At 36.9% G+C, this 12,903-nt stretch overlaps 1 protein-coding gene and 1 long non-coding RNA gene across 5 annotated transcripts in view; one reads left to right on the top strand and one right to left on the bottom strand.

The window, feature by feature from the left end:
* LOC116238112 (uncharacterized) overlaps positions 1-12,903 on the top strand; it is a 211,543-nt gene that overhangs the window by 64,346 nt on the left and 134,294 nt on the right. For all 4 annotated transcript variants that reach the window (XR_016465915.1, XR_016465914.1, XR_004168890.2 and 1 more), the window contains exon 3: positions 2,272-2,397. This is a non-coding gene — a long non-coding RNA (uncharacterized LOC116238112). The remainder of the gene's footprint in view (positions 1-2,271; positions 2,398-12,903) is intronic.
* Positions 1-12,903, bottom strand: part of TACR3 (tachykinin receptor 3) — a 31,760-nt gene that overhangs the window by 15,772 nt on the left and 3,085 nt on the right. Inside the window, exon 2 of the mRNA XM_031607630.2 lies at positions 319-507. Within this exon, the coding sequence (XP_031463490.2) occupies positions 319-507 (189 nt within the window). The remainder of the gene's footprint in view (positions 1-318; positions 508-12,903) is intronic.

Raw genomic sequence — 12,903 nt, 5'->3', positions numbered from 1 at the left:
TGGGAGTACTGTTTTACTCATTAGGATAAACTATAAGCTTAGTTTGAATTGTATATTCTGTTCCCATTTCTGACCAACTTTGTTATATAGAAGTAGCCATCTTAAGTGAAGCAGTAATAGTAAACATTGCAGCGTGGAATGAAAAACACTCAAGGAAGAGAATAGTTTTCTTCCAGTTGTCATTTAAATGCATATCTTCCAAGCTTAGCAGTTCTGCTTTGAATTTCTCAGTGCTGTTAGTTACACAAAATAACTACTAGTAGTATCTGTTTCAAGTATAGACATTGCCATGCACAAGTTTACAAGAAAAATGCTTACATAAAATGCTGTTTTGGACCGCCTGGCCATGCTACATAGCACAGAGTTCTCCCAGGCATCACCTTGGTTATAGAATAGAGGCACTGGGGAAAGGCCAACAGGAAAGCCAAAATCCATATGCTCCCAATGACCACCTTGGTAGCAGTTGCAGAGAGCCTTGGTTTCAAGGGATCGATAATGGCCATGTACCTGTAAAAGAAAGCAAAAACCTGTACATTAGAAATCTTCAGAGACTTGCACGCATCTAGAATCAGCCACAGGTTGGGTCTGACAGGATAAAAACAGAAATATTTGTCTTTCTGGAGTTCTGATGGCACAATCTGATTGAAGAGCAACAAGGCATCTGGAACCTTTATTACACTGCTAGATAATACAGGATATATCTCTAATTAACAGTTAAGCTCTAGGAATTATAAAAAATCTGTCCAATAGCTACATGAACCCAATAAATTACCATGCATTTTGTTCAATAGGCATTAACTGACTTCTGATCATTGGTCAAAGATCCTGCAGCTGCAACCAGTTCAGGAAGGAATCGTACAAGCTTTGCATCAATTAATGGAGAAATATGTGCATAAAGCATGAAAACATCTCTTTTGCTTTCTCAGTTCCTGTGTCCTGGGAAGGGGTAGCATTCTACTTATTGCCCTGTAATTGTATTGGCAATCCATGTGTACTGATCATTTTAGAACAACTTGCATAAAATAATTGAAAAGATTACTCTAAGCAATTACAATTTAAAGGCTTAGAAAAGAGAGCAACAGGAAAGCATCAAGACAAACAGTAAGAGAACACATCTTGTTTTCTGCCTTCTGATACCTGAATGCATGCAGGGAACTAGGGAGACCCAGAAAGCTTGTTTTACACATTCCATATCACAAACTTCACATTTTTTACATTTTCTTATCATGCTACTGCTTTGATTTTGAGTCTAACTCCTAAATCAATGTCTTTTCCACCAATTTCCCCGTCGCTCTATTTTGTTTCACTTGTCAATGACCAAGTAAAGACCTTCAAAATCCTTAACAGTTTTGGTTAAATAGGAACACTGTTTCTAGTTGCTTCCACTATTAGTTGGAATGCTCTGAAATATCAACCAGAATCACTTAAAGGAATTTTTGTCCTTCTGTAAAACCAGTGAAATAGTATCTCTTTTTACACATATGCTCATGAAGCTTACTGGATAGCTAACTACATGATCTTTAATATGACATCCTAATGCTTTCCAATACAGAAAGGAATGTTTTTTACAGTAATGTTTTGCTCCAGATGCAACTGAAAGCACACTAGAAAATTCTTTGATTCAAGATTGAAATGCAGTGCTATTTGCAAGTGAGTGTAGGAGATGTCAGATGAGCAATTTAAATCAGCAAATCAACATGGAATTATTCAGTGTATCTGTGCTTATTTAGGAGACTAAAGATCTGCTCTTCTTTGGCCATTGGTGCTGACATTCTACACAGTGTTTCTGAAATGAAAGTTAAAATAGGGATGTTGTAAGAAGCTTCTCAGGAGTAACTAGAGCAAGAAAAAGTAAACTAACAAATTTGTACTATTCTTTTCTGGTTTTGTTGTGCTTTTTGTTTTCATATTGTATGAAAACATCTGGAACAGACAGGAAAATGTGATGAATATGAAAGTCAGCTTGAATTTTTGTACTACTGACAGTTTTACAGACTTCTTGGAGTATACCTGGATTCATTTCAGCAGTTGATTATCATTTACAGAGGTTAATACCGATTCTGGAAGAAACAAACTCATTGCCAAAGAATAATCACAGCCCATATGTTTCTACTGTTTTTCACAATGCGTTTAATTATCTGATCATCTTTGACAAGATTATTGGAGTATCTCAGTGATTTCCTAATGGTCGTCTTGTTTGTGACTTTGTTTTCTTTGTAGGTTTCCAATTTACAAAGCTCATGACCATGTTATTGTCCCTGTCTGTTTCAGGTTTTAAATGCAGTTCGAAAATCAAACCACAGCTGTTCTTGCCTACAGACGCTGAGAAAAAAATTTTCATCACTTTCCAGTACTACTTCTATTGTTGAGTCACTTATACCTTCTAAAGAAATTGCAGTAAGTAAAAGATGTACTATGATTCTTCATCTGCTCTTTCTCTACGTTTCTATCTCATACAAAGATGGATTGAGTCAGATCTATAGATTATTTTTCTGAATGGAAAATTATGTAGGCAATAATAGGCATTGTATGGCAATACTGTGTCCAGAAGATATCATAGTGTGGATAAAAACCATTTGCTGTCTAAGCATTTTATGCTATTGTTGAGACTTTAGGTATTTCTGTGGGAATTAGAAGTTATAATACCAATTTACAGTTACAGATAATGAGGGTAGGTAAGTAAAGATGAATTAGTAGATCCCCTTCCCAAGTGACGTTTATATGTGATTATTGTTATTTTTTTTGTCTATGTTAGTCCTTTGGGCACTCATAGATCATAAAATTTTCAAAGCTATTCATGTTGTTTACTTTTTGTATTGTCATCTTGGTTTTAGATCATGAAAACTTTTCTTATAGCATTAGTTGACTAAGTTCCAAACCCATACAGTTTGTTAGATTTTTAACCAGAGTTTGAATTGAAGTCTATTAAAACCATCAGAGAAGCTGACATTGATTTGAATCAATCTTGGTTTTGGATGATAGCTCTGATGTAGGAGAGTGGCACTCATATAAAACAAAGGAAGGTATAATTTGTTACATCAAACACTGAGGACATGCCCATGAGGTTTAGATACAGACATTAGCTAGAAGACAGTAATAACATTTATAATCGAAATGTTCCTCATAAAAAAATTATGCAAGTAATCTCTTGTATTTACATTTACCTGATATGGAAACAAACTTCAGTGAAGATATTTCTACTTTGTGAAAATTTCATACTTCAAAGATGCATAATTATAGGATAGATATTTGTTTTAGCAAAAATACCCCTTGTATTTGATGGTCAATCACAAACCACGTAAGTCCAACATCTGCTGGCATTGTGGCAGTCCCTTGTAGCATTAGCAATGCTAATACCTTAAAACATCTAAATGCTGTCAGAAATAGAAAGTGATCTGAACCAATTTCAGTTATGAGTCATCATTTTCTATATCTAGATTTTCAAGCCTATTCTTTTTGCATTGATTTTATTGTGTTCAGATATTTTGCCCACACGGTAATAAATTTCCCTCTCTTTTACCTATTGGTTTGTTGGTTTTTTGTGTGTGTGTGTTTTTTTTTTCTTTCTTTTTTCCTCACCTAAAGCCAGAGCTTTTGGCATTACATGTCTACCATGAAATAATTCTACTCTAGTGTTGGGTAGAGCAAATCACATGAAAATATACTTTAGCTGGGTTGTTACCCTTGTTACCCTCTACCCCCAAGTTCTGTTCTCCAAGGAGTTAGTACAACTTGGACAATGAAGTTAATTTTGTAATCATGAGTCCTGACTTTCACATTGATCTGCCTTGAGGATGGGTTGCCCTATACTGTTCAAAGTGCTGGATGTACTGATAGTATTTGATAACCCATAAACAAGTCATCATTTTCATATGCTTGTGGGAGTCTTACGGTATCTCCTCTTAGGCTGGAACAATTTCTTTCAATTTTTAGTTTTCTTCAGATGGTAACACTGACATTATTTTATGTGCTACTGTCAGATTTTTATTGCATTCACATTATTCTCATTCCCTGTTACATTATTCTTATTCCCAGTAGGTACCAACAGTATTTCTCTTTGCCTGAGATAAAATTCTGTTGTTATATCTCCCTGTCTGGTGCCTGCCCTTTAAAGTGGTGGATTGTTTGTGTGAAATGACTCATACAGCTGTGCTAATGGAAATATTAACTGTTGTCTATCTGAATGAAGTGAGGCAAAGAACAAGGATCTTTTCCTTTAAAAAACAACAACCACCAAAACCAGCTGCAGCTACTTGTTTTTGTTGCTGTAACTTTAGTGATGAACTAGCTAGTGGCTTTTGCAGAAAACAGGTTACAGAAGCATAACAGCCAATCATTCTATCAAATGAAATGCGAAGGAGGTGGTGAAGCCTTGAATATTCTCTCAGTAGTGCCTTTGTGCAGGATGGACTTCTCTGACAAGAGAGTTTTACTGAGAGTTTCACCTCTCTCTGTTACTGAGGTTTTGACAACAAAACTATCATATTCTAATCTGCCAGTACACTAACAATTACAATTAAATACCTAACATATTCCCTGAGTAGCTTTTCTTAGAAACAAAATTGCTTAATTAACGTGCTGAGCGATTGCTTTGTAGCTGCAATTGTTACACCCCTTCAAATTTTGTCATACAAGTTTGGTAGTATTTTTCTAGTGAAACCATCATTGCTGTAAACAAGGACAGTGAAAAAGGTAGAACTACAGTTACAATCTCAGTAGCCATCTCTGGATATTAATCTCTGTAGAGATTGGTAGCCAAAGGATACCAGAAGTCCTTTCCACACTGTTAGCTGTCATTTGTGAAGGAGGCTCTGCCACTCTTGCCCTTAATTTTGTTGGCTGATGATGTTGCCTTACCATCACTGGTACTAAGGGTTGTTAGGTATTTGTCTTTTAAAGGAGTGGTAGTAGCTTTTTAAGTGTCACTTGCCTTTGCACTCTGCCCTTTTTATCCTGAGTGTTTCCCTCAGGAACGAGAGCTCCTGCTAGCACGGGCTACAGGTGCCTGCTTGGTTATTGCTTAGAAAATCAGTGAAGGTAAGGAGACTAAGTGTGGCGTAATGTATATGCGTGGTGCAGGATATTACACCTCTACAGTCCAATTATCCATGGCTTTTTCCTTGGTGTAACTATGTCATTAAGGCTCATTTCCGTAGTCTGTATAGTTACATACGTTTTTTATGACAAAATGCTAGTTACAAGAGGGAACATCAGACATATCCTCTGAAGTGAAAGGTATTGTTTAAGATCTACTAGAAAGAGCATTGTGTGAGTAGGCCTGGACTAAAAGAGAGAATGGTTAGATACAAGATCTGGAGAAGAAGCCAAGTAATTGAATTTGGAAGAGGCTTCTGAACACTAATGTATAAGAATGAATTGAAATAAGAATGAAGGAAGATTAGTTAGCAGAGAAGAAAAGAACTTGGGTTGGGAAAAAACACTAAGATAATAGGCACTTGAGCTGAAGGAAGATTAATGATGACTACAGGCAACTTGTTACACTTGTTACAAATTATGTAGCCACACAAACATGTTTCAGCAGGGTGCTGTGCCAGTTCACTTAGTAGTCATTGGATGTCTATTGTTCGGTCAGTCTCTGGGCTTGAGAAATGGGACTCCCTGCCAAACAAAGGCTCTGAACTCTCACGAGGTCTTCAGTTTCAGGATTGGACTTCTGATGCTTTCTCAGTCCAGGGGGAGTTAGTGATGATGCCACAGATAACTTCTTCCACACAACAAAGAGAGGAATCCAAATCTGAAGTACATGTGAACTGAGAAGACTTATTATGCTCGTTTATCACAACAAGCAGAAACCACGAGTGCCCTATCCAACATAAACACTAACAGTTGCAAGGCAATTATAAAATAGAACATGCACTTTTCATCTAAGGATGTGAAAAGGTACAGGTTGAGATTGAGGCCAACACCTGCAAGAATATGAATTATTCAACATTTGAACTGCATTCTGAGTGTACATATTGTTCTAAAGAATTTTTAGGTAGCATAGAATCACTAGCATATAATGTTCAGTTTGCTGTGATCACACTATATCCCACTGACATTTCTTTCTTCCAACTGTGACTTGTGTTAGTCTTTGTCCCTAGCTAATTACTATGGAAGTCAGCAAGAGGCATTCCATTGAACATGAGAATCAGTCGGCTGGCTCATCATGATGTTCTTGCTGCAGTGCTTTTTTAGACTGTTTTCTTATCTGCTGAGGTTATAATAAAGTTTCCTTCTGATCTGCTTGATTTAGCTAAAGTCCACAGTTTAGTGCTTGATACTTGTTTCTTAGATTCATCAAATAATAATAATAAAAAAAAACACCTTGTTTTCCCTGTAACCATAACAGAGACAATCCTCATTTGAATAACAGCGAACTCTTTAAGTCACTGTTTAGAGCGACAGTTAATCTTGTAGCTCTCTGATAAAGTGTCCTGAGTTTATGTCTCATTGTTCTGACAATAGCAAAGGAAGAGACAAATCCTAACTTAGCTTTTCTGTAAAATGGTATGCATTGGTTAATACAGGCAGGAAAATCTTCATCTTTTAACACATTATTTGGAAAATTGTTGCAAAAATACTTAGGACGTTTGAAAAAAGCTGTGTTCAAAATTGGATCCTACAGATGCCCATCTGGAGGCGCAGTTGGAACCCTTTAATTATCCTAAGTGATTTGTTTCACCTGTTTACAGTGTGTTTATAAAATCAAACGGAGAAAAAAGTAATCAATTCAGGGCTAAATTATAACAGGAAATTGGGGTTGAACAAAGGAAGAGGCTGAGAGAAAATCATAATGCTTGCATATAAGTGTCCTGTCAGCTGCAGAAAGTCGAGTGCACTTCCTTTGTGAATACACAGATGCTGTTACTCCCTGACGATGGAAGCTGGTTTTGAAACTTTGTCTCCTAGTACTGCATGGAATCAGGTGGTAAATAAGAGATTTTGTTAGGGAAACTGTGATGATTCCCTGCCCCTTACTTAAAACCTAGCTGTGAAAAATCCCATGAAATACCTCTCTAAGGTGGGCACAGTAGATTAAAGGAGGTGGAATGAACTGTGAGGTTTTAGAGGCGTTTTTTGATTGATGAAAAACAAATGTTCAATTTCTACATTGTCTTCTGCCTACTTAGTGCAAGGCTCAGTCCTTTCTTGTGCAACAAATCTGTGTTCGTTCATTTAGGCTGAAGCATGGCTACAGGAGTCTTTTAGGACTGTGTCTGACTATTGAATGAGAGTGCTTTTTTGTGGTCAAAAGCATCTGCAGTGAGCAATGTTGCTATTATGCAGTTTTCACCTTGAAATGAACAGCATAAAGAAAGAGCGTATGACAATGTGATAGGAAAACAAATACATTATGCAGTTGAGAGGTCAGTGCTTGTTCCCTGAGGGGATGAGTTGGCATTGATTTGCCCAAAGGCATATGTGCTACTCTTAGGGAATGGCTGACTTGGTTTGGGTTTGTTAAGTCAGCACTAATGTCCAGAGCTTTGCTTTTCACCACCTCTTATCAGACAATTTAAAACAGAAATATTGAAATTTCACAGTATGGCTGAATTCTCATAAACTATGCAGTGTTTTCTACTTGAGAAACATTTCAGTTGTCGGCACCGAGCTAGATTTTTATAACTGTGTCATTGATTTTACAAAAGGTGTGCTATATTTATGCATATTAATAGAAAAGAGCTAACCATTTTCTCTGGTTTCATAAATAGTTGGACTGATTTTCCCTGGCAGAATGGCTTCTGTTTCTCCTGTTCTTTGGAGTGAGTCCAGATGGCTATCTAGGACCAATCCCTATGCAAAGTCTAAAAAAACTGCTCCATCTGCACAGCCTACAACCCATTCTATTCTTGCCTACATTTCCACTGCTATCTGAATGGCTCTTTTTTTTTCTTGCTAGGATAAATACCTAGGGCAAATATTGAGATAGATAATTTATTCCTTTTCCCAGTTATATGTCTGACAGTTCACTATGTCAGATCATAAGTAGTTAGCTGACACCTTGGATCATTAACTGACTATAGCAATTTGGTAATGGATAATCGCTTATTATGCACTAATGATTTCAGTGCAAGGTATGAAAAAGAAGCCTTACTTCACAAAACATATAGACCTAGTACAGCTGCTTATGCATGAATGTAAGTTCTTTGTGATAAGAAGCTTTCTGCTTTACATTAAGATGGCTTCTGCTGGTTAATACCAAAGGGGAAATACAAATCATTCACAGATCCCATCAAAATCAGGGGGTGTTTCAGGTGGCCAGCAAAAATTATCCTCAGGTAATTTCTTTCTCATGCCTAGAATTGATTTAGAGGCCAATGATGAACTTTGCCCAAATGTGAGGTTTACTCAAACTCTTGTCTAGTAAGCTGTGTTTGTTCTGAAATAACTTAGTTTCAGCTAGACACAAATATTGTAAATGATACAAATTTGTGTCTTGTTTGGAGAATAAATCAGAAATGCATGCCTATAGATAATAATATTCAAGGAAAAAAAAAAAACAACACTAAAAACCAAGCCCTCAACTGTATATGGAAAAGTGCTGCTGACTATATTCTTTTGTAAACTACAAATGCATCTTTTAATAGTTTCCTATTTAGCTATGATAAGGGCACTGAAGAAATTGTATCAAAGTCAGGGACGCTGTCTGAAATGAACTTGTTCACTTGAACATATAATTTGAACTTGTCAGATGTTTTTCATGCTTTGGATGCAAAGACCTGGGGTTAGTTAGTTGCTGCTCTAAGTGTTGCTTTTACTCCTGGACTCATCAGCCTCATGTTTTCATTGCATCTTTTGAAAACAGCTTGTCAAATGAAGTATTTACTCAGTGCAAAAATAATAATAATTTTAAAAAACAACAATAATGCCTGTATTTATTCCCAGACTGTCTCAGTGTGATATCAGTAATGTAACTCTGACAGTAATTTTTACAAAGAAGAACCCTAGGATTCTCTGTAGTTGCTAGAGCACTGTGAGCTTATACAACAAAAAGAAATGGGTTATTTTTCTCATCTCTGACAGTCTGAATCCTGTAGCTTATTGGATCAGGATATTCTGCAGAATATTTCACCTCTTTTCTCAGAAAGAAAGAAAGAGAATCATCAAACCAAGAAAATCATTTCAGGGCCCCAGGACATGTGGTGAACTTAGAAATGACATTTCAAAACGGAGTCCTTTATGATTCACCTCTTGATTTTTGATCACTTAATGCTCTTCTGCTCAACATTTTCTCTCAATTCCTGAGGACTAATATTTTTAGAGAGCAGGCTAGTTATTGGAATCCAGAAATATCTCACGATTCATCTTGAAATATACATTTTTGGAACACAGAGTATGGAGAAGGGATTTCCCATTTGGATCCTATTGTTTGACTGGCAAAGTAGTAATATTAAAAATAGAAATAGTGGTGATAATTTTCAGAGCTTATCTTTTCATTTTTCTTCCCATGATAATATCTTGATCAAGGCCGATACAATGCTATAAAGTCATCCATTGGTTTGGGAAAAAAAAAGCTGTATTGAGCTTTAGTCTGGGGAAAAAGCAGATGGTGTTTTCTGTACAGTTATGAGATATCAGAGGGAGATAAAGCTAATCAACAATCAAATGTGAAAAAAATGATGATGCAAACAGAAACATACAAAAAACAGACTAGTGAGGTTACAGAAGCTCATTTCGCTCATCTCTTTGAGTGAACATGCTCCTAAATATAAGGGGGAAGCTGGGGGGAATACCACTTGTAAAGCACAAGAAAGCTGTAAAGAAACTAACCTTACTTTTGTTTTTCTCACTTCTGCGTTCATCTCTCTCTCCCTGATCTTCAGTGCAAATTCTATTTTCTTGTCTCTGTACATGAAAATCATTTGAGACAGAGTTGGCAGGAAGTGAGAGGCCAAAGGCTGCAGTTCTGTTAGGGCTGAGCTGGGTGCAGGCAGTGGCAGCCTGCTGGGCAATGTAGTTTTTTACTGCGTAGTAGGGAGCCAAGTCCAAAAAACTTGATACCATGGCCATGTTCAAGTTCTGTTACCAATACAAGCACTGGTGTACATGGCATGTGCTGGTGCTAATACCATATGACCACAACATGGGGTCACACCTTCTGTGTTCCGTATGGATTGTGTGTTCATACCTTGTTATACAAGCTTGTTATAGAAGACAATTAGAATACCTATGACTATGTAGAGGAATTATTGATAACAATCAGTAATTGAGAAATGTTACTGAAAGGTAGAAAACTGACGTATGAATATGTGTACTGACCTATGAATATGTGTACTTCTGCAGGTATATTAGAAATCTAAGAAATAGAGTGGGAAACAAGAGTGACAAGTTTACATAAGGATAATGGTGAAATAAGCATACTAGAACTAGGAAGCTAGATATTAGGAACATAGCATTGTAATGTTATGGTTCATTAAAAAAGGAGAGTAGAGTGTAAAAGAAGAGTAATAAAACTTTATTTAAAATATAGTTTAAAATCAAAACAGGTAAAACAAATGTATTTATAAACAGTATAGGAGATTATGGTTTAAAGCTCCAAGTGTGACTTTGAAAAGGTAAACTTTGGGGGTTATACACTCAGCTAATGCACAATACTAATGCTGACATCCAAGAAGAAATCAGGCTACAAGGAAAGCTAATGCAATAATAGTAGAAGATAACAGTAACTGCTGTACACATAAAATAAATGTTTGGACAACATTAATGACTCTTCTATGGAGCATCTTAAAGGAGAACAACAAAGTATACATGGCTTAAGGAAGCTTATTAAAAAGAAGTGAGAAGGGTAACCAGAAGGGAGTGGGGACTGTGGTAAGACTCAGTCATAGTCTGAAACAGAGATTCTCTAACTACCCAGTGTTTTATTAGCAAAGGCTGAGGAGTTAATCTGGGGTTTGATGGGAGTTCAGCAACGTGAGCACTGTCTGGGCCACCAGAAATGAGTGCTACTGCACCTAACCCTCAGCTCTACCTTTAATTGCTAATTTCTCCTGAAAATACACTTGCAAGTACAACTGCAGTGAAAGTACAGTTGCAAGTTTCTGTGGAACAAGAAAAAGGGCAGTGCATTCTATCAGATGGACCAAAAAAGGGGATAAGATGAAGTTATTATTGAAATGGGACTTTGACACACAGAGTTAAGAAAAATGGTGATTTACTTTGATAAGCTTCTGATTTGAAGTAAATTGTGGGACTGTTATTATTAATGGTTCACCAAGGCTGCAAATTTAAAAAAAAAAAACCAAACAAACAATTTATGTAAACACCACACGTAAAAGAACTGGAATCTGATATTTTAAAAGATTAGGTCAAATTAGTGGCTTTCTTCTTCCTTTCCTAACAAATTGTAACAAAAAGTTATTTGGGACTTTTCTTTGATATGAGCACACCATTTTGATACTATAGTGTTGACCTTGTGTTGAACAGCAGCGATGCAGAATTTTCATGTACTTATATTTGTATGATCTATTAGCATATCTGTAAATCATTCTTTTGAATTACTTCTGCATGTAAAGAAATTGAATACCTAAGTAATAGTTCTTCAAACAGCAGAACTTTGTTTATGTACTAGGAAGAAGTTGTAAGACTTCAGATCAGCAACTACTCACTGTTACAGTTAGAACACTTGTTTAATTCCACAGCAGTTGCTTTTACAAATAGTTAAACTTAATGAAATAAAGGAAGCATTATGGAATTGCTGAGAGAATAATAATTGAGGAAGTCATTCTGTAGATATCCTAATAACAGGAAAAATGTTCTGCTGATGGCATGATATTTTATGTTGTATTGCTATGGCTCCAAACTTCTGCCTTAACCCTCAGATGCCTCCATAGAATTTGTAGGTCTACACACAGAATTGGTCCTGTAATGAGACAACTTTGGAATTGGACATGAAAAGTCACTGCAAACAAACCACTATTTCCTGCATGCTAAGAACTAGGGAGGGATAGTAGGTCTTCAGTGACCAGATCAGGATGTCCAAAATTGCATGGACAGACAAAAGTTAATACACATGACCCTTTAAGATCATGCTCTGGCCTCAGGCAAGGACATTTTGCCTCCAGAACCATTTAGGTCATCTTAGGTGTGTTTTATGGGTTTGTCCTCATAAGCTAAAGAAACTATAGTGAGCACTGGAAGTGAGGTAAGCATGGTACTGTGCAGCTCTGGGCATAGGCTACAGGAATAAAAGAATGCCTGCGAAGCAGTGCAATACAGAATCTCTGCTGCATCTGCCACTTGAGCTGGCTTGTTTAAAGCTGCCTGTGGCAATTCTGCAGTACACTGCAAGCAGCCTGAACAGAAGAAAGAGGAAAAAGGTCACCAGTGGTCAGAAACATAGATAAATCCACACATTTGGGCCTATCTTCAATGGCCAGGTGGTCATACATTGAAGGGGATAGTAATCTTGAATACTTTCATCCTCAACTCCAGAGCCAGCACACCCCACAGCTGGAACTGTCTACCCCACAGAAGTTCATGTCAGTCCAGTCATTTCACAGAGCGCACATCTTAGACAATATGGCCTACTGAAACCCCATGCACAAAATCTGATGTGAAAAGGAGAACAGTACTGCCCGTGATCTCTGCCCTGCGATGCTTAGTGTCACAGTGACTCATTTATTCTCTTTCATGTTAACGCAGTCTAAAACAATCAACAGAGGAAATCTTTAGTGAGTTGCAAACCGTGACCCTTCAGTATTTTGAGATGTTACAGTTTCTGTTGGAAAATTGTCCAACACGATCCCATTCTTTAACTCAGTAGCTTAACCCTAATTTGTAGCTTTTTTTTTTTTAATGAACATATAACAGTGGGTTTACTGGGTTCAAACTAAAGCACAGTCTCCTGTCTGAAGTACTGGCTGAACTTTTGCAGAAAGCAAATAGAAATCGATTTTA

The sequence above is a fragment of the Phasianus colchicus genome, chromosome 4, assembly GCF_987193195.1.
Source record: "Phasianus colchicus chromosome 4, bPhaCol1.hap1.1, whole genome shotgun sequence".
NCBI lineage: Eukaryota > Metazoa > Chordata > Aves > Galliformes > Phasianidae > Phasianus > Phasianus colchicus.
This window is presented reverse-complemented; position numbering and strand designations above follow the sequence as displayed.